This window comes from Petromyzon marinus, chromosome 9, assembly GCF_048934315.1.
Source record: "Petromyzon marinus isolate PM22_M1 ecotype Great Lakes invasive population chromosome 9, UKy_Petmar_22M1.pri1.0, whole genome shotgun sequence".
Lineage (NCBI taxonomy): Eukaryota > Metazoa > Chordata > Hyperoartia > Petromyzontiformes > Petromyzontidae > Petromyzon > Petromyzon marinus.
The window spans coordinates 1,255,266-1,276,255 of NC_133675.1; the positions used below are offsets into that span (position 1 = coordinate 1,255,266).

Genomic DNA, 20,990 nt, shown 5'->3' on the forward strand with positions numbered 1-20,990 from the left:
TGAGTGAAGGAGGGTTGAATGAGCAAGTGGTTGAGTGAACAGAGAAGGTGAGTGAAGAATGTGAGTGCGTGTGAGGCAGCTGTGAGTCGAGACGTCCATTTTAATTTTGTTTGGCAGCGTGTGGGGCAATGAGCCGCGTCTCGCTTTGCAGGATTAATCAACTCTCGGAAATTAAATCGGAATCCAGAATATCTGGGCCAGGACCCTGTGGTGCCCACTCACTCATACACTCGCTCAATCCTTCAATCACTCCACTCACAAAATCCTTCAATCACTCCTTCGCTCCTTCAATTACAGTACTTACTCATCCACTCACAAAATCCTTCAGTCAATCCTTCACTCCACTCACAAAATCCTTCAATCAGTCCTTCACTCCTTCAATCACTCACTCCACTCACAAAATCATTCAATCACTCACTCTGTCCTTCACTCCACTCACAAAATCCTTAAATCAGTCCTTCACTCCTTCAATCACTCACTCCACTCACAAAAGCATTCAATCACTCACTCTGTCCTTCACTCCACTCACAAAATCCTTCAATCAGTCCTTCACTCCTTCAATCACTCACAAAAACATTCAATCACTCACTCTGTCCTTCACTCCACTCACAAAATCTTCAATCAGTCCTTCACTCCTTCAATCACTCACTCCACTCAAAAAAGTATTCAATCACTCACTATGTTCTTCACTCCACTCACAAAATCCTTCAATCAGTCCTTCACTCCTTCAATCACTCACTCCACTCAAAAAATCATTCAATCACTCACTCTGTCCTTCACTCTACTCACAAAATCCTTCAATCAGTCCTTCACTCCTTCAATCACTCACTCCACTCAAAAAATAATTCAATCACTCACTCTGTCCTTCACTCCACTCACAAAATCCTTAAATCAGTCCTTCACTCCTTCAATCACTCACTCCACTCACAAAATCATTCAATCACTCACTCTGTCCTTCACTCAGTCATTGGGTTCTACCCTCAGTGTCCTTAAAAGGACTTGATGTAACCCAGAGGCAGTTTCACGTCTCATGGATTTATTTCATATCCAAGTTAAATAAATAAGAACACATACAGTACAAAGGTTTTCTGTTATCACGACTGTCTTTTACGCTGTGAAAGACAACCCTTCACCCAGTCATTCACTCACTCCCTCATTCCTTCACCCTCCTGAAAAATAAAGTCTAGCGTGTGCCTCTTGGATAAACAGCGAATTTGCTGCATCCTCACTATTACTATAGCGTATTCACCCTCACTCTCCGCCTTTGTTCACGCATAACCCGTGGCCTGCATGCTGAGAAGTGTTTCTTGGCGGCTGTTTGGCCGAGGGGGCCTCGGAGGGGGATCCCTGGGACACCCCCAAAGGGCTCCCAGGTCAACCCCGCGAAGCGCGCCCCGGGGTCACCATGGCAACGCGCCCCCCGGGGTCACCATGGCAACGCGCCCCCCGGGGTCACCATGGCAACGCGCCCCCCGGGGTCACCATGGCAACGCGCCCCCCGGGGCCCTGGCGCGATGTCGCAATGCGTCCGTCTCAGTCGGGTGCGAGGTCCCCTCTCACAAGAACAATCTCTCTCGCAGGGGTCCCACTCACGGGGGTACCAGGACCTCACTCTTAAGGGATCCCCTCACACGAGGGTTCCAGGTTTCCTCTCGCAGGGATGCTCCCACAGGGGCCCCAGTGTCCTGATCACAGGGGTCCCAGGTCTTCATTACCACCGTGACAGGAAAATCCCCAACCTTGCCATTGCAAGTGGCGCACGCACACACACACTGACACAACAGCTGGCGAAGCAACACCGCACGCGCCCTGTGCTACACCGCGTAAAACACCACACGACAGCCATAACACCACACCACGCGCACAGCCACACATCCGCACTGCGGTTAAAACAACCGCACGATCACCACGCCAACTCACGCCTCTCGGCTGTCGTGGTATCGCGCTCACCGCGGACATGGTGGCGCCTCCCCTGGCCTCCCGGCTCTCTGGAGCTTGGATAGCGCGCCCCTTGGACCCGATCCCCACTGCTCTTGCCCTGGGGGAAGCGAGCAGCTTCGGCGACAGCGAGCGGCGACGAGGGGTGAAGAGGAGTGATGTGGAATGAGTGGGTGACGAGGGGTTAGTGAGAGGTGATGGTGAGAGTGGGGTGACGAGCCAGGGAATGTATCCCGGGGTCGTGGCGAGGAACGCGGCGAAGGAAGGAGTTGACCTCTCAACCACAACCCGAGCGTGAGCAGAGCGAGGAGCACTCCCCCCTCCTCCTCCTCTCTCTGCCCCCCCTCCTCCTCCACTCCGCCCCACTCCTCCCCACTCCTCCCCTCCGTCATTTCCCTCCTCTCCCCTTCCCCCCCTCCCTCTCATTCTAGCCCCCACCCCCTACCATTACCTATCCCGTTCATTCCCGTAGCCATGCTTCCTCTACTACATCCTTCCTCCACGCATTCCATTTCTGCCCTCCCCCTGCACTCAGGTGAGGAGTAAATGGCGCTCCACCCCGCAGGACCCACATCGATTCGTCCAGACCTTGCTCCCCCATACTCGGGCCCCGCGACCTTCGGACCCTGTCCCCACCCAGGACGTGAAACCCCAGGCCTCCCTACCTGCATTCTGCATTCCTGCGGCCAGGTGTCCCCTTGGCCAACGTTTGTTCTGATGACCTTCAATGTGGGTCTCACGCTCGCCCGCCATAGCGCCCTCCACGTCGCTCAAGAGTTTTATTGTCCCAGGTTCAACTCAAATTTCCCAGGCACCAAGTGTCCGGCACCGTCCTCACCCGTAAAGTTTTATTTAAAAAAAATGCAAAACGAATACATGCCTATAACTGGCTCATTCATGTAAAATATATACCGAAAAAAATACCGATTACCAATCTCAAGTTTCCAAACAATGCCCAATTGGTTCAAGCATGCCCAGCTTTGCTGATAATACACTGTCAAAACGGGTCCATACTTTGCTTGAGTTTAACCAATGCTGGGTTGTATAAAAAATCAGACTATGCCCCCATGTAAAAAAGATTCAAGAATGTTTTACACATCCCTTCAGCCATACAGACTCCTGGGAGTACAGTATCAGTGACTGTAGATATTTAGAAACATGCGTTTACAGTATTTTACTGCTATAAAATTCCACGGGTTAAGCCACTTCGTTGAGCTATCATTTGTGACCAGGTCACTTCTGAAAAAGAGCTATACAGCTCAATAAGCCTTACCTGATAAAAAAAAAATGCCCGAGACCTTTGAGTTAAGAAATCTGTAACTCTGCTCTGTCTCTGTCAAAAGACCTGTGAGCCAATGATCTCTGTAACCTTGCATGGCCTACGACTTAGACCTGTGAGTTTGTCATCTATGCAATCTTGCACAACTTGCATCCTATAGACCTGTGAGCCAACACTCTCACCTATTTCCATGACTATGTGCTTGAGTGCAGGAAGCCGTGACACCGACCTGAGCCTCAAGCGTTGACCACACCTGGTATCGCAAGTACCTTGAATGCCCAAAGCTCCCTTAGTCCTAAAGACCAGTTGACTCCATTTACTATAGGCCTCTTGGTCATGACCCAGCATTTTGGTAAATTTCCCAGATTAACCGGAACTTAATTGGGAACTTTACCACAAGTTCCTTTGCCTTAATGAGATATAGACTTCGACAAACTTTAATATGTTACTTATACATTGGATTTCCTGTTTGAATTAGTACTGAATTGATCCTGTTATAACCACTTACATCTTGCTTATTTGACGTGTTTTCTAATTGTCTCATAACACTTGATATTCCATTGTGTAGTCCGATGTTGCTTTTGGCAAACCAAAGTTATTTATTTTCTCTTTGTCTTGACTTTTGCCCTGGATTCTGGTTATCTTGACAGGTCCAATGGCTCAAACAAATACAATAGAGACTTTGTATAAAAGTTTCTGTAATTGACTTTATTTTGGACAGGGGGAAATTATGAGTTAAGGCTAAGATTACATCTCTATAAACTCAAGCTGTGACTGGATTCCGTCCCGTGTGGATTTCAGAGGAAATTTGAGCTTGGATCCTTCAGAGATTCTCCAATTTCGACTTTTAGAGGCAATAGCCCAAGCTGACCCTCTGAATCACCCACCCATTCAAGCAACAACAGCTGCCACTAAACAATATGGTTCATATATTGTGAGCAAACGTGCTTATTAAGAACCAAGAAAACGTCTACACCACTTATCTAACTGTGCTCTTGGCGAGGTGTGAGACTAAAAAAGTTGGCATTAAGGTTAAAGGTCACTGCAGTCACTCCGCCCAGGGCCCAGCTCCAACTGCAGATGGCCCAAGCCGACTCTCATGCCTGGCTGCCCTGGCTCAGCCTGGACGCTGCGATGAGCGCAGCCCCTTTTCCGCAACCGTCTTCCGAGATGCGGAATGTGAGCACGCAGTGGGGCGTCAGCTCGTGCACCGTCTTCTGCATCACGCGTGAAAAACTGCGCCCACACACACACATGCTAATTTTACAATCATCACAGGCACCCCCTCTATGGTATCTGACTTTCTCTGGTGAAAACAGTGAATGTTTAAAGTCACTGCAGCCTTCCTGAGTGACATTCTCTATATAGTACAAGTAAAGTTGCCACCTTTTCAAGTCCAAAGCGTGGCATACTCAACCAATCTAGGCCGAGCACAACTGCAGCATTTTGTAATTAAATTAAATACAGTACTGCCAAATCTTTATCCAACTAAATTCCTGCCACCAGAACAAAGATGCCAATTCTAAAACTGTCCGGGTCAAACCAGGTTATAGCTGTGTAGTGTTGTAAAGATGAGTAAACTCCTTAGGAGGCACACTCTGTTTATTGTTATTCTTTCCTCATACAATCCTTAACACACACAGAGGGGTATACGGTCCCCTCACCTGATACCCTAGGGAAGTACAGCCTCCTAGCTTGGCAGGACTTGCATGTCTACCGCTAATCTCCTAGATACCTAAGGAGGTACAGCCTCCTAGCTTGGCGGGACTCGCACGTCTACCGCTACCCTATCCCAGAGTCCTCCGGCTGGGACCTAGGGGAGGCTATCTGACCCACCGCTGGCCCGGTGGGTCCTGACCACTGGGTATGCCGAGCCTTAGCCCTCAAAAGGGCTGGAAGGCTCGTCCAGGGTCCTAGCTAGTCTTCAGTCTAGGCTTCGGTCTTCGTGTAGGGAGAGAACTCCCCGAGCTCTGTTGGGTCACCCTTCGTATACTCGTTCGTGGCCAGGTATAACCGATCACACATTCCCACGTGGAACTGTCTGATTGGTTCTCCCCAAACTGTGGCTACGATCCACTTCACCTCGTCTGACCCCAACCATTATGTACACCGAGGTAACGCTGCACTGCCCCCTTGATACCTGGTGGCAATGCAGGTTACCGAACAGTGCGTAGTTAACACCTCTACACCTGGAAAGGTGGCAACCTTGGCGCAAGATCTTGCCCCATTGGTGGGGCCTTACCCAGGGTGCAGCTTGTACATGGTGCCATCCACGCCCACTGTCAGCTTCAGCCACTGCACACGGCGGCCCTCTCTCATTTTGTTCACCACAGCAGCCATGGCGGCACCACAGAGCTGGGCGGCACGGCGTGATACCACTTGGCAAACCTCCTTCACCACCAGATTGTCGTCGCAGGTCGGGACTAGCTCCAACTGCCGTAGGATGGAGCGCACCTCCAGCAAATCTAGCCGGTCACTAGGTTGCGGTTAGATAAAAACACGTTATCCATCATATCAACTATGCCAACCTACACTGCCCCATCAGCCACCCCTATTTCCAGAAACCACACCATCTAACTCATTCACCATGTCAATCCGCACAATTTGGAACATTAACCATACCATCCACTGCATCAGCCACATCACCCAGTCTATCAACTATGTCAACCACACCAACCCACTACATCGACCATACCACACACCGCACCAGTAGCACTCTTTCTCTGTCTACCGAATGGTCGTTGATGTGACACAAAAAGGTCTTTGTATGTCAACACACAGCCATTGCATTTAAAATCAACTTGAAGCCAGTCACCTGTGAAATAGTCATTCCTAAACACTGTCCACGTTAAGAGGAGGATGCTACCTCTCAATGTAGGACAGGAAGCGCGTTTCGAAGATACCGGGTGTGCGCAGCCTCTCGGACACGACCCCACGGAACAGGAGGCCCAGCTCGGTCAGGTCGATGAGGATGTTCCGCACAATCTCACCCAGGTACATCCCGCTCATCATCTTCTCAAACCTCAGGAAGACAAAGAAACATGATTATTCCCAACCCTTTTCATTTCTTTATGAAATTATAGAGGGCAGTGATGAGGATAAGGTGATAGGGTGCCATGGTGGCGAGATGTTAACTGCCTCGCCTGGCAGTGGGTTCAATCCAGACCCTGACGCCTGTATATTTGGAGTCTGCATGTTCTCCCCGTGGTCGCGTGGATTTTCTCCGGGCTTTTCTCCGGGTTTCCCTCAACATTTAGAAACGTGCATTTAGAGTATATGGCTACTATAAATTTCCACATGATAAGCCACTTTGTTGAGCTATCATTTGTAGCCAGGTTGCATCTTAAATAGAGTTATATAGCTCAGCAGGCCTTACCTGGTAAAATAAAACATAGATATAGTGTGCAGGCTTGGTACCTCTGCTCGCCAGATTTGAGGGAAGACTTGTCCGTGTTTCTATCAAAGTCTGTCATCATGTGCTCGAGTGAACCGTTGTCCCCAAAAGCTCCCAGCTCCACATTCACACACATGTGGGGGCCTTCCTCCCCCTCCCTGGGGCTGCCTATGCCTCCCTCCCCCTTCACCAGCTCCACTTTATCCAGCTCCTCCATGTAGCACACATTGCAACCCGTGCCTGTGGAAAAGAGACCGTGGGTTGCAGTGACATGGAACCGATCAGTGGTATGATCGAAATGCACGTATTGGTGGCCTGAGCCAGAAACTTATGCCATTCGTAGCTAAAATATGGGGAAGAAGATGCAATAGAACAGCTGAGCATCTAGTGTTGTGGGACAAACACTGAGGGCTGTAGCTGCAAATGGTTGGAGAGTGGGTGCAAGTGCAAGTCACGCACGTGGGGCTCCACGCACCGACTATGAGGGCTGCCTGGCAGTGCGGGCTTGTGTAGGCCACTGACATCATGGTCGCCACCATGTCGTTTGTGAGCGTCACCGACTTAACCTCAAACTCCTGCAACAACCCACAGCAACCCCATTACATGTGGGAGAGGCACAGCGTGTCTACAGTGCACGCAGAGCATGTGCAGGGGGTGTGCAGGGTGAGTGAACATTGTGTGCAGGTAGCATGCAGGATGTGTGCACGGTGTATGCGGAGCATATGCAGGACATGTGCAGTGTGTGCCGGATATGTGCAGGGTGTGTGCAGGGTGCTCACATTGCGCCGAGCAATGGCCTCCTTAAGCAATGTCACCACATCCGTTCCCTCACACCCCGATGCGCCAAACATCTTGGTCCATTTCATAAGCTTACCCTGTCCGCACAGAATCAACAGCATCATGGCCTAGCATGGTACCGTGTGGTGGGGTCGTGCATTATTGTGTGGTGTGGCAGTGTGTCGAGTAGCATGGTATGGCTTGATGGTGTATTGTGGCGACCTACATCTCATCTCAAACGTTTGAAAGGGCACCCCCAGTGGCATCTGTCCCCGTGGCACATGGTGATATAGCACCTGGCCTACAATCAGGTCTTTGTCTGACAGTAGAGGGTAATGAATGTGGTGTGTGATCCCAATACAGCAATGTTAATCTTTAACGTTTGCTGTAACGCACATGACGTTATTCTACATGTAATATACAGGCAGTAATTACCAGGGTAGGCTACTGGGTTAAAACTATGAACCTCGACAACACGCAGCCAACGCACTACTGCAGGTCAATGTTACTTCCCCAAGTGAGCCCTGCCAGCAGGGGAATGAGAAGATGAGCCCCACGTGGATGGATCGGCCGCTCCGGCCACTCTCCTGCAGCAGCTCTCCCGCGCACTCTGCCAAGTGGTCGAACAGCTGGAGAGTGAAGCGTACATGCCAGCGTCAGAGCCAGAGGCAACAGAGACTCGCACCGGTTAGCACACGTCATGGGTGTTTACCATGATATGGGAAAATTATGGTGCGGCATGTCGCAATACTGTACACACATTTATAATTATATACAAGTAATTGCATTGCATAATCAGCTCGTGTGCAGGTGCTGGATGGATTTGTTGCATCGCAAGATCGTCAGAGGTGGCGATGGCTTGTCAAGGCATTCATCCAACAGTGGATTGATCAGGGCACATCATAACATTTGGTCTAAAAAGCATTTCTGGAAGAGTTATCAGGTGAGCTGCAGATAACTGGCTTTTCAGTCAACTCTGAAGCCCTGCCTGCCAAAACGTGGAGTCTTGTCTCCGAACAGTAAATATAATTTCTGTTGTCAAGCGTTTCTTCATGAAGATAAGGTCACAGGCTACTGACCCAGCACATTCATATAAGACAGAGTAACATCACCAGCACAGAATTATATCAAGATGTTATATTGTGTTCATCAGCATATCCAACAAGTACATTTGAATTCGGAAACCGGGATTTTATGTTAATGTGATCCAGGCGGATGCGGCAGACCTTCTCAGCAGTGCCCCGCTGTATGTTCTCGGGCACGGAGTAAATCTTTTTGAACACGGAAGCCTCGCGTCGGCCACCCCCTGGCAGCTTCACCAGCATCACAATGAAGTTCCCGTCCCCGAGCTCCAGCGTCAGGAACTCTCCCTTCCCTGCCAGTGTGATGCATTAGTGACTCAAGAGATTGGACCTAAAGACATACGTGCACATTAGGCCACATCCAGACAGCAGTAAGAAATATGTTCCCTGGCCCCAATTAAGTGCTGGACAGGCTGAAGACCGATTGAGCTGCGTGGCGTTTTAGGCTGCGTGGGTTTATGCCATGTCTCTGGTCATTGTTGCAGAGACATAAAGGCTCCCAGGAAGAGCTCGTTGAACATGACCCACTCATGTTCTTGCTCCATGAAGTCCAGTCATCTCAACCAACCATGTGATACAGAAGGGGACAAGAACACAACCTAACATCAATCTTCCCCAAAATGTTTAGCCCTGCATTTTCTTCCCTTAAAACCATGACAGGAGAGAGACAGCACGGGCTGCCGACACGTGATAGCAATGAAGTAACGACTAAGAATCTCCTGCTTTGTTGAATGAAAACAAGCAAATGTCAAATCTCCTGGAGCATCGATGGTCGTGGGCGTGCATTGTGTCACAGTGCCCTCACTGAGGGTGCAGCTTGTAGACAGAGCCGGCCACACCCACGGTCGTCTGCAGCCGATCCTTGGCCTGGTTTTGTCGAATCCGTGTCATCACGGCAGCCAAGCCGGCGGCACACAAGTGGGCGGAACGAGTAGACACCAGGCAGCAGATCAGACAGGCGGCTTCGCAGTCCTGCACTGAAACTTGCAGCCCCAAGTCCTTGAGGATCTTCTCTGCCTTCTCAAGCCCTACATTTTCCCTGGTGTGCCACAGCATAGTAAAATCACCTGTTAAAATCATCCTTATACCAGACTAAAAGATTAAAATACCTTTTAAAATATCAATAAAATTATCATATATCTGATATATAATCAATGTGTGATGCAGGAGTCTCACTTTTCCATGGCAGACACGAAGCGCGTCTCGAATGATCCCTTGGTACCAAGCGCAGATGACACCTTTGCTCCAAAAAGCAGCCCCTCCTCCGTGAGCTTCACCAACACCAAGCGCACAATCTCACCCAAGTACATGCCGCTGATCATCTTCTCGTACCTGCTCAACCAACAGCACGCAACAGCACACCACCATGCTCCACTCTCACTGCCGTTTCATGACACGCGGGACAGTGTCGTAATGCAACCCAGCCAGTGCCGGTACCATGAGGGTGACATACAGCTGCTTGCCGGGGTTGAGAGAGTTGTGGTCGAGCTCGCGATCAAACTCGGTGAGCACATCATCGAGCGCTCCATCGTCCCCGAAGGCGCCCCACTCCGTGTTGACGCACATGCGGCCCTCGTCGCCTTCCACCAGCTCCACGTTACTCAGCTCCTCCATGTAGCACATGTTAGTGCCCGTGTCTACAGCAATCGCACAGCGCACACAGACATACACGCCCGCACGTCACTACCTGTATTTTGTACAGTAGGGAGTTTATCAGTATTTATTTGCTGATGTTGGGGTTGGCGAGTGAGCCAGTGAACGGCTTCAGGAGCAGCCTGGTGAATATCTAAAACGCTGCCAGCAAATTATCGCAGTGAGTAGTAGAGTTACTACGTGATCCATGGTTTAAGATTGGTGACTACGTTGGGCTATTCTAGGTTCTTTCGGTAAAGTCACGTAGGTATAAAATAAAATAAATTAAATCACGACGTTTCGGGCGCAACACAAGCGTCCGTCATCAGGTGGGACAACCACAGCAAGAAACAATTGCTGAAGTGGGCAAAAGAGCTGCTGTGACAAGAGGCTATATAGGTAAGAGAGGGGGGAGGAGCCAGGGAAGAGAGAGAGAGGGGGGGGGAGTGGAGTGCTGCAAGCTATATGGATTACAGGGCGAGCAAGGTACGAGCACGACAAAATGCCGGGGGGGGGGGGGGTGGGGGAGAAGTGAGCGGGACTGGGAGTGGGAGGCTGAAGAAACTGGAGATGCGGATATGAAGGCAACACCATAAAGCAGTTAAGGGTTTATCTGGTTAATAACATCCTTCCAATGATTGCTCAATTTGTATCCATCTTCTCGGTTGAAGTTATGTCTATGTTTATATATCTGGATGGCTTCATGAACAAACCTTAGATAGTAGCCATAAGGTTGCAAAGTACCTTGGTCTCGGAAAAAAACAATATCATGCGAGCCCTCAGCGTTATAGCAATGGTCAGCCACGGCAGAGGAATTAGTTCTGCTGTGTTTCAGGTTTGACTTGTGCTCGCGAACATGGTCCGAGATATGTCGTTTCGTTTCCCCAATGTAACACCCACCACATGTGCAACTTAGTTTGTAGACTCCAGGATATTGCATGTCAGGAATTACATCCTTCACAGATGGGATTAGATCACGAATTTTGTGTACTGTACTGAATCGGACCTGGATCTTGTGTTTGTTTAAGATTTTGGAAAAAAAATTGGTAACGCCTGCTATGTATGGTAACATGATGGTTTTGATCGGCGTCTCAGGGGGATGTTTCTCAATGGTTGGAGAAACAGCTTTGCGAATAATGCGGTCCGAGTACCCATTCATCTTGAGGGCCTGGTGTACGTGTTCCAGTTCACTGGTTAGGTGGTGTTGGTCAGAAATGCAGTGGGCCCTATGGTGTAGTGTTTTGATGAGGGAATTCTTCTGTGCTGGGTGGTGGTGGGAATCAGGTTTCAGATAGGAACCTGTGTGGGTGGCTTTCCGGTAGACAGAGTGTCCCAACGAGCCATCAGGTCTCTTCTCAAACATAACATCCAGGAATGGTAAGATTTCCAAAATCTTAAACAAACACAAGATTCAGGTCCGATTCAGTACAGTACACAAAATCCGTGATCTAATCCTGTCTGTGAAGGATGTCATCCCTGACATGCAATATCCTGGAGTCTACAAACTAAGTTGCACATGTGGTGGGTGCTACATTGGGGAAACGAAACGACATATCTCGGACCGTGTTCAGGAACACAAGTCAGATCTGAAACACGACTAAACTAATACCTCCACCGTGGCTGACCATTGCTATAACGCTGAGGGCTCTCATGATATTGTTTTTTCCGAGACCAAGGTACTCTGCAAACCTTCGGGCTACTATCAAAGGTTTGTTCATGAAGCCATCCAGATATGTAAACATAGACATAACTTCAACCGAGAAGATGGATACAAATTGAGCAATCATTGGAAGATGTTATTAACAGGTAAAACCTTAACTGCCTTATGGTGTTGCCTTTATATCCGCATGCCCAGTTTCTTCAGCCTCCCACTCACTCCCAGCCCCGCTCACTTCTCGCCACCCCCCCCCCGCCCCCCCCCGGCATTTTGTCGTGCTCGTGCCTTGCTCGCCCTGTAATCCCTCTAGCTTGCAGCACTCCACTCCGCTACCCCACACCCCCGCCCCCCTCTCTATCTCTCCTCCCTGGCTGCTCCCCCCTCTCTTACCTATATAGCCTCTTGTTACAGCAGCTCTTTTGCCCACTTCAGCAATTGTTTCTTGCTGTGGTTGTCCCACCTGATGATGGACGCCTGTGTTAGACCCGAAGCAAAGTGATTTAATTTATTTTATTTTATACCTACATGACTTTACCGAAAGAACCAAAGAGTATTGATCCCTGCAGTCACGAAAACTTCAAATCTAGACTATTTTAGGTTGTCAATTAATGTAGAAGATAGCCGTGCAGGCCATGCAATGTTCTAATTCTCTTACAGACCATTGGTGAGCTGTAACCCAGAGGATCTACTGTGGAGTTGTTCCAGATTCCACTGACCTGAGCCTCAGGATTGAAAGAGAGGACTTTGAGAGCTTCCGCTCAATCCCATAGCGAGTTGTGGGACTTTAATCTAAACCTTGGGATGTTCTGAAGATCCACACTACTACTGGGACCTAAGTTGAGGTCAGAGATGTGGACATTGCTCTCAAATGCAAGCACGATGCGCAGAGTGTGGTGGTAGCTTCCCCCAGAGTCATGTTGACAAGTATGTGTGAGACTTGCCGACAATGAGGCCGACTTCACAACGTTGGTCATCGTAGCCGCATGTCATCATGGTGCCCACGGTATCATTCACCACGATCACTACGTCTATGTCAAAGTCCTGTAAGGATATAGTCACACATCATCATACATCAATTCATGACACAACATGGCAGAACAGAAAATACTACCGCAAATTACACCTGAACAGCATTCATGCATCCTGTCGCCAGGCTGCACCCACCCCACGACACTTGATGGCCTCCTGCAGCAGCTGAATAATGTCACGACCCTCCACACCACTCGTCTTGAACCCCTTTGTCCAAGTCAGCAGTGTGCTCTGCCAAGGACATGACATCACGGTTTCAAAAAAAATTCTGCCTTTCAGTATCAGGGATGTACATTTGTGGTGGGTATTGTGAGCCTCTGTAGCGACGAACATGTCTTTAATACCAACTCCAACCCCAGATCACCTCGCTCAGCCCCACGGTACCTCATCCAGCTTGGTCTGCTTGCAAGTGTTGCGGCGCAATCCACGACTCCGAAGCAGGTTGCGGTTAGGGGCTCTTTCCACGTTTATTAAGGGCTTACGCCAAAGTGTGTTAGGGGCTTACGCCAACCCACCCCCCTAGCCGATAACTCCCCAGGGGACAGGGGTACCAGGATCCCTACAGCCCTGACTAACTCGGCTCTCCTCCCTGCCCAGGGCCGGGACTACCCCAACCTCAGCCGGTCGGGCAGAGTAGCCTCCCCTAGCCTCGGGTGAGGATCAGCTCCCCTGAGTCCCCACTCCTACCCCCGACAACCCCCCGTTACATCCCGGGTCCCCCTTTAAAGAACCCCCTAGGGCATGACGTCACTGTCCCCCCAGGGTCCGCCTGACATCCCGTTCTGCGACGCCACTCTCTCCGAGGGCGAGCGTGACGTGACGTCACTTAGGGGCAGTGCAGCCATACCAACTGGCCCCTTTCCCACGGAAGGCCAGCAGCCTGGTGTTTGGGCAGGCGCTCGGTAGCTGCCTGCTGGCTGGCCGAATTCTCCATTGCCGCTTGCCGCGCCTCACGCAGCCGATCGAGCGCAACCCTCATGGGCGCAGGGACAGGCGAGCCCTTCCTGGAAAGCCCCAGGTCCAACTGGACATGCATCGGGGGCTCGGATTCCCTCCCGTACATGAGATAAAATGGGGAGAACCCCGTCGAGGCATGAGGAGCCAACCTGTACGCGGCCAGCACCCCTGGGATGAACAGGTCCCAGTCCGATTGGGACGCGCTCACGTGATGGCACAGCATAGAAGTGAGCGTACCGTTCAGTCGCTCTACCATCCCGTCGGACTGGGGGTGGTAGGGCGAGGTGCGGACCTTCTTCGTCCCAAGGAGGTCACAGACCTCCTTGAGCAAACGAGAAGAAAAATTCCGACCCTGATCAGTCAAGAGCTGTTCTGGCGCCCCCTTATCAAGAACATACCCCTGAACGAATGCCTCAGTGATGGACGAGGCCGATTGGTCCACCAGAGGCCACGTCATAGGCCAACGCGTGAGGTACTCCACCACCACCAAGAGGTACCTGTAGCCCCGTTGGAATGCAGGGAATGGCCCCAAAATGTCGAGTGCCACAAGCTCATTCACACGAGAAACCCGAATGGACTGCAGCGGTGCCCGATCTTGACCCACTAGAGCCTTCCTCCGCGCGCAGTCGTGACAACCTTTCAAAATAAGGGCCACATCATCCTCCACACCCGGCCAATAGTAGTCCCGTTTAAGGGTTAACAAGGTCTTATTGTAGCCAAGGTGCATAAGTTTCTCGTCAATGGCCCTGGTCAACTTACCTCGCAAGCCAATGGGCACAACCATACAATAGCGTTCCAACTGGGCATCCCAACGCATGAGGAGGTCGTCATGTACGGCGATCACCGAGGCAGCCGACGGAGCGGAGCTCCGGGCCTTCGAGTCCACACGGCGTGGCAGCCTCAGCAGAGAGGAATCCTCCATCTGCAACTTAGACCATACGTCCCGGGGGAGCCCCAGACCGATATCCACAGGTAATGCCACACCCGGAGGGGGCGCTGCTTCGGCCGATGCGACCAACTGGGCCGTGGTGTCCACTGGGGCCTTACAGCGGCTGGAACCCAGGGCACAAGCGCACCTGCCGTCCGGGGGCAGCCTGGAAAGGCCATCCGCATTCCCATGCCGAGTCCCCTTCCTATGGATGACATCCAAGGGGTACTCCTGGAGCACCTCGAGCCAGCAGGACATCTGGCCCGAGGGTTGGTCAATCCACAGGGAATACTGGAGGGCCGCATGGTCGGTTTGGACGGTGAACCGGCGAACATACAAATACGGCCGGTAGAGCTGGACTAAAAAAACAATAGCCAGCAGCTCCCTCCTGGTCACACAATACCGCTGCTCAGTGGGAGACAGTACCCGGCTGCCGTAGGCCACTACCCTTTCAACCCCATCGATCACCTGGGCGAGAACAGCCCCAATGCCTGTGTCACTGGCATCGGTGTCGAGGAGGAATGGCCTAGAGAAATCTGGGTACCCCAAAGGCGGCGCACACGCCAAAGCCCTCCGAAGTGCCCCGAAGCAGCCTCTTCCTCCGTCCCCCAGCAAAATTTCTGACCCTTGGCGGAGAGAGCGTGCAGTGGTTTCGCAAGAGTCGCAAAATCACGGACGAACCAGCAATAATACAATGCGAAGCAAACAAAACTATCGCACCTCAGTGACAGACGTCCGAACACGAGCAGTCTTTTCCGGATCCATGGCAACACCTGACGCACTCACAATGTGTCCCAAATACTTCACCGATGGTTGCAACAAATGACACTTCTGGGGTTTGAACTTCAAGCCCGCGGCGCGCAACTTGGCGAACACTGCCTCCAGACGAAGCAAGTGCTCATCAAATGTGCGACCAAAAACAATCACGTCGTCCAAGTAGATTAAACAAGATTCCCACTGCAGCCCCGCCAAGACCATCTCCATGAGATGCTGGAAGGTGGCCGGGGCCGAATGAACACCCATAGGAAGCCGATTGAATTGGAACAACCCCTGAGGTGTGCAGAACGCAGTCTTAGGTCTGGAGGCCTCGTCAAGCGGCAACTGCCAGAAGCCCGAGAGCAAATCTAGGGTCGAAAAAAACCGCGCACCCGAGAGAGCGTCGAGGGAATCATCCATGCGAGGCAATGGATATGCATCAGCCACCAAGATCTTGTTCAATTTACAGAAGTCGACGCAGAAACGGAGACTCCCATCCCGTTTCTTGACCAGCACAATGGTGGCACCCCATGGGCTGGTGGATGGAGAGATGATGTCCGCCACCAACATGTCATCAACCGCAGAGGGGACATGATCCTTTTCCGCCGCGCTAAAGCGGTGTGAATTTAGCTGAATAGGGGCCGAATCACCCGTATCAATGTGATGTTCCAGGAGAGTGGTTCGTCCTAGATCGAATTTACTCTGGCTAAACACATCTGTGAACCTGATTATGAGATCGTGGAGCCGCTGGCGCTCCGTGGAGAACAACGAGACATTCTCGTTGCACAACGCATCGATCCATGATGCATCGTTCCTCCCTATGGGCAGCTCACCCACCACAACCCCTCCCGGAGGCCTAGCGCCGTCGGCCGGAGGACCCAGGATGGCGTGCGCCAACACCGCACCCACCGGGACAACGACCGGCAAGGGTCCCAAATTCAGGACCTGTAAAAAGGGATCCCGGCCCACTGACACAGCCATCAAAGCGCCCACCAACCCATCGGACCTCGAGAAATAATTGGAGGGAGACAGGAGGATACCTGTCCCCGGGGACTCCAATTTCAACGGACTGCGCAGCCTGAGGGGTAGCAAGACCTGAGACCCGGGCGAAACGGTGACGGACCTCGTGGTCAGGGCCCGCACACTCGTGGCCAAGGGTGGCAACCCAGAGGGGGGTTGCAGAAAATGCAACCGCCCTCTCCACACACCCCTGGTCGACCAGGATCTGCACGGGCATCCTGGCCAAAAAATCCGTCCCCAGAAGGCACGGCACCGCCAAGGTTTTTGAGACCAGAATGGGCCCCACCAATTCAATTTCGCCGAGTGCGATGGAAGCAACGACGTGACCCACAATACCCAGGCTGCCCCCGTTCACGGCCACACAACCCCCGTGAACCGGACGCAGAGGGCCGATGCTGCGTGGCAGCAGTCGATAAATGGTCTCTGAAACCATGGTGGCAGACGCACCTGTATCCACGAGGATCCGCACGTCCACCCCATGCACGCGTCCCGCAACGGCCGAGGACCCCGCAGTGGCAGCCACCACGTGATGCGCGAGGGCCCTCCACTGGCGGGTCCGTCTGGGCCACCCCCCCGACGTGCCCGACCGTGGGGCCCACGAGCCCGACCCCCTCGAGGTGACCCCCTGAGGATGGACCCTAACCCCGCTAGGTGCATGAGGTGAAGCGAGCAGCCGCGTGATTGATGCATCGCGACTCGCCTGTGGGCGCGAAGGCCCCGCCGTCGGAGATCCGGTAGCAGAAGGGGAGGCCTGTACGAAGGCCCCGGGGGCGTTATTACAGCCCCGCTCGAAGTGGCCCTGCTGGCCACATTGGAAGCAGGTGACCTGCCCCGTGGCTTGCGGACGAGGAGGTCCCGCCCGCCACCGCCTCTCCGGCCGGCGAGCAGCCCCCCCCCGTGACGGTTGAAGGCAGCCACAGCCGCGAGGGTGCCCTCACCCTGGGCCGTGACTCCCGCGTCCAGCGCCGCCGGTAGTGGGACGCCCGCGCACGCTGCCATCATGGCCGGGCGTCGCAGGGCGAGGTGAGCCTGCATGTTGTGCGCCACAGCCAGCGAAGTTATCTGGGCCTCCTCCGGGATGGACAACACGATGCCCAGCTCAGCCGCGAGGGCCAACAACCTGTCGAGGGCTAGGGAGTCCAAGCCCATCCCCTCCAGGTCGGGGTAGGCGGCCCGAGCCAGCGCTAGGAGCGCACACCAGAAGGCCAAGGGCGACTCCCCCTCCTCCCGCTGGCGCGGCCGGTGCGGGTACGCGACTCCCCACCTCGGCCATGGTGACGACAAGCTGGTCCAGCGAGTGCTTGATCAGCTCCAGCTGCCCCGCGATGGCACGCCACACACGTCCGGCGGCGGCGCGGCAGCTCCTGCAGCCGCCGTCCCCTCCCGCTCCAGCCGAGCCGGCTCCACGGGGCGATGTTCCGGGGCCCAGGCCCCCGGGTTCGTCGCGAGGCCCTCCCTGACGTCCTCTTCGTCGCGGAACTGCACCGCCGACGTGAGTCTTCGTCTCTAGCCGGGTCATGACATGGCGGCGAGGGATAAAGCCACTCCTGACACCAGTTGTTGCGGCGCAATCCATGACTCCGAAGCAAGTTGCGGTTAGGGGTTCACGCCACGTTTATTAAGGGCTTACGCCAAAGTGTGTTAGGGGCTTACACCAAAGTGTGTTAGAGGCTTACGCCAACCCACCCCCCTAGCTGATAACTCCCCAGGGGACAGGGGTACCAGGATCCCTACAACCCCAGCTAACTCAGCTCTCCTCCCTGCCCTGGGCCGGGACTACCCCAACCTCGGCCGGTCGGGCGGAGTAGCCTCCCCTAGCCTCGGGTGAGGATCAGCTCCCCTGAGTCCCCACTCCTACCCCCGACGACCCCCCGTTACATCCCGGGTCCCCCTTTAAATACCCCCCTGGGGCATGACGTCACCATCCTCCCAGGGTCCGCCTGACGTCCCGTTCTACGACGCCACTCTCTCCGAGGGCGAGCGTGACGTGACGTCACCCACTACTCCCCTACACAAGGAAAGGAGAATGTGAAGGCAAGGGGCAGCTTTTGGCTCTTGATGTTGTGTTTATTCAGGAGGTCGGACAGACATTTGGCGATCAGGTCAAACAGCTGCACACACACAATCGCAACGTGTCAGTAAATGGTCAAATGAGAAGAGCATATATGGTGGTGCAATTATGTCATGCAATGCAGCGTCATCTACAGCCAGGAGAATGGACTCCTTGGTGATCATTAACTAGCGGACTCTCTGGCATCAGCACTCGTGACCCCCACTTGAGTTACCAACCTGCTCAGCGGTGCCAGCCATGACCTCCTTGTGAATGACGTAGATCTCATTCTCTATGAACACTTGCTGCTGGCCACTTTCGTCAGCAATCTTCACCCGTAGCATGCGGAAGTTGGTCCCTCCGAGGTCCTCTGCCTGCTCTGTGAACGTCCAAATAACACCACACGGCAGCATCCTTTCACCACTCACTGAACGTTATACCAGAGACTCATTCACTACCTCAAGCTGTAACAGTAACATGGTCACTGGAGGAAGATTAAGGGAATGCCAAAGGAGGTTGCCAGGCTATGGCAACAATGTGCAGAGTTCATGGCCCAAATTCTTGCTTAAAATAATCAGCAACTCGGTGGTGGCCGCAGCGATGAGTGTGTGTTCACCTGTACCATCAGGCGTGGAGCGCACAAAGACGGCAGCATCTTCATGGAAGCAGCGTCATGGGTCTGCTGGCCCAGGCCGGCATCCATGGCGGCTCGCATGTGTCGGGGAGGCTGGCCCCCGTCTCCCCGCTCATCTGTGATCCACCGCTCCCCTCTTCCGTGTCCTGGGGAGGGCTACTGCTCACCGACTCCCCCCCCCCCTCGCTACGGCCCCTCAGGGCATGATTTAAAGGGCTGGTGCATAGCCACCAAAATTCGACACGACTACCTGCCCGGCGCCGCGCACCAATCGCACGCGCGGGACCCGGGGTCGGGGGTCAGAGGGCAGGGGCGTCACTCGTACGCGCATAGCCAATTGGAGGAGGTGCCCCGAAGCAGGTTTAAAGGGCTGTACGACCAAACTCACAGGTACGCCGCCGCTGCACCTCTCGCACACGCTAACTACGAGCTACACGCAGCTAACCTCGCGTGCACGATGCCCGCCTACCTCGCGTACACGTTAACTATAAGCTACTCAGTGGCGAGCGCACACACGCGGGTAACATACACACTCGTACGCAAACACAGGATACCACGACGAGAAGGATCACAGTACCATACTCGCAGGAATGACATGACAAGGTTTATTGAATACCGGTGCTTTATTCCCCCAAGAATAATGAAGCTAAACTACCCGCGTCAGTGTGGGCCAGCAGGGCAGGTCTAACCTATCTCCCAGCGGTCTAGGACTCAATCTGTCCCCGTCTCTCTCCAATCCCTCTCCCTAAGGGATATTCCCCTTTATCTCACCTTTCTCCTCCGTACTCACGGTTCGACTCCAAGGTGCAAGAAGTCGCGGAAAGGCGAGGCTGCACGTAGTCCTGGCTGGGAACGAGGCCTGGCTGCGCTACTACTCGTCTCACGGACGTTCCAGTAGCAGACCCGATGGCTCCTCCGATCCTTAACTCCAGAAGAACCCGACTGCCTTTACTACCTCCTCTCCCCTTTTTATTGTACTTACATCAAAGGTAACGTGCCGCTAATCCCCTGGCCTCTCGTCAAATCAGGAGCCTCAGATTTCCCGCTTCTCTCTAAGCGGATTAGTGCTCTCTTCGACGTCCTACATGGAGAGGGCCCCATGTTTTCCCCGCTGCTCGTTACTCTGCCCCACCCTCTACCTGCCTGCTGGCCCGTGTCGAGTGTGGATGTGTTCTATCTGCAGTGGCTCGCCCCCGTCGTGACCATGTAATTACAAGTCACGGCGCCGCGGTGCACGTAGCCTCGGGGGAGGTCGCCCAATTCCCTGGTCGCAGGAAACCGTGAAGTTTCGTCCCATGAGGGGGCTTCTGGGTGAAAACCTGTCGGCCAGGTGACCTCCCCTCGGGGCTCTATGTGGGGTGTGTGTATGTGTTCATGTGGGGGGTGGTGGGGGAAGCGCTGCGACGGAAGCCGGGTGGCTTCTTTGCTGCAGCACCCCCTCCGCAGGTACGGCTCCGACGGAGCGGCTTCGCTGTTGTGGCACCACACATGCGCACTCTCACCTGGTACAGAGTATCATCCGACAACACCAGGTACTGCAGCCGTTGCTGCATCTGCATCCCCACCAACACTTAAGATGTGACCACACGAGGTCCCTCTTGTTGTAGTAGCGTACATTTCCCGGATGGCTAAGGATTCAGTCCTCGTGCACGAGTACTGAATGATGCAATTCAAAAATTTCGAAGGACACGATTTTTCTAATTTACGATTTATTCCCCACGGTATTTATGCAAGGGAATGCGTACATTTCCACAAGAATGTACGAATTATGAATGTGTACATACAGTATGTTGAACTTCTTTCGCAGCTAATCGGAGGTGTGGAAGAAGGACAACAAACTAAATACAAAAATCAGTT

General features: G+C 53.1%; 2 protein-coding genes across 4 annotated transcripts in view; both read right to left on the minus strand.

The window, feature by feature from the left end:
- LOC116940736 (hexokinase-2-like) overlaps window positions 1–18,504 on the minus strand; it is a 29,609-nt gene extending 11,105 nt beyond the window's left edge. For 2 of the 3 annotated variants that reach the window (XM_032950916.2, XM_032950915.2), the window contains exon 1: window positions 1,951–2,286. In XM_032950916.2, coding sequence (XP_032806807.2) covers window positions 1,951–1,959 — 9 coding nt within the window. In that variant the 5' untranslated portion in view covers window positions 1,960–2,286. Of the gene's footprint in view, window positions 1–1,950; window positions 2,287–13,172; window positions 13,195–18,462 lie in introns of those variants that run through there. The other variant, XM_076065799.1, reaches the window with a different exon arrangement.
- Window positions 2,707–19,217, minus strand: LOC116940761 (uncharacterized). Its single transcript, XM_076065782.1, is given in 25 exon segments — window positions 2,707–4,453; window positions 5,460–5,693; window positions 6,084–6,239; window positions 6,635–6,851; window positions 7,087–7,186; window positions 7,391–7,486; window positions 7,898–8,017; window positions 8,615–8,780; window positions 9,276–9,509; window positions 9,647–9,802; window positions 9,924–10,107; window positions 12,701–12,800; window positions 12,924–13,135; window positions 13,644–14,242; window positions 14,822–14,964; window positions 15,100–15,209; window positions 15,822–16,039; window positions 16,470–16,524; window positions 17,150–17,200; window positions 17,388–17,679; window positions 17,791–17,955; window positions 18,462–18,560; window positions 18,739–18,814; window positions 19,025–19,145; window positions 19,148–19,217. Coding segments are annotated over 25 exon segments (4,110 nt in total). The 5' UTR covers window positions 19,215–19,217; the 3' UTR covers window positions 2,707–4,314.
- Between the last annotated feature and the right edge of the window lie 1,773 nt (window positions 19,218–20,990).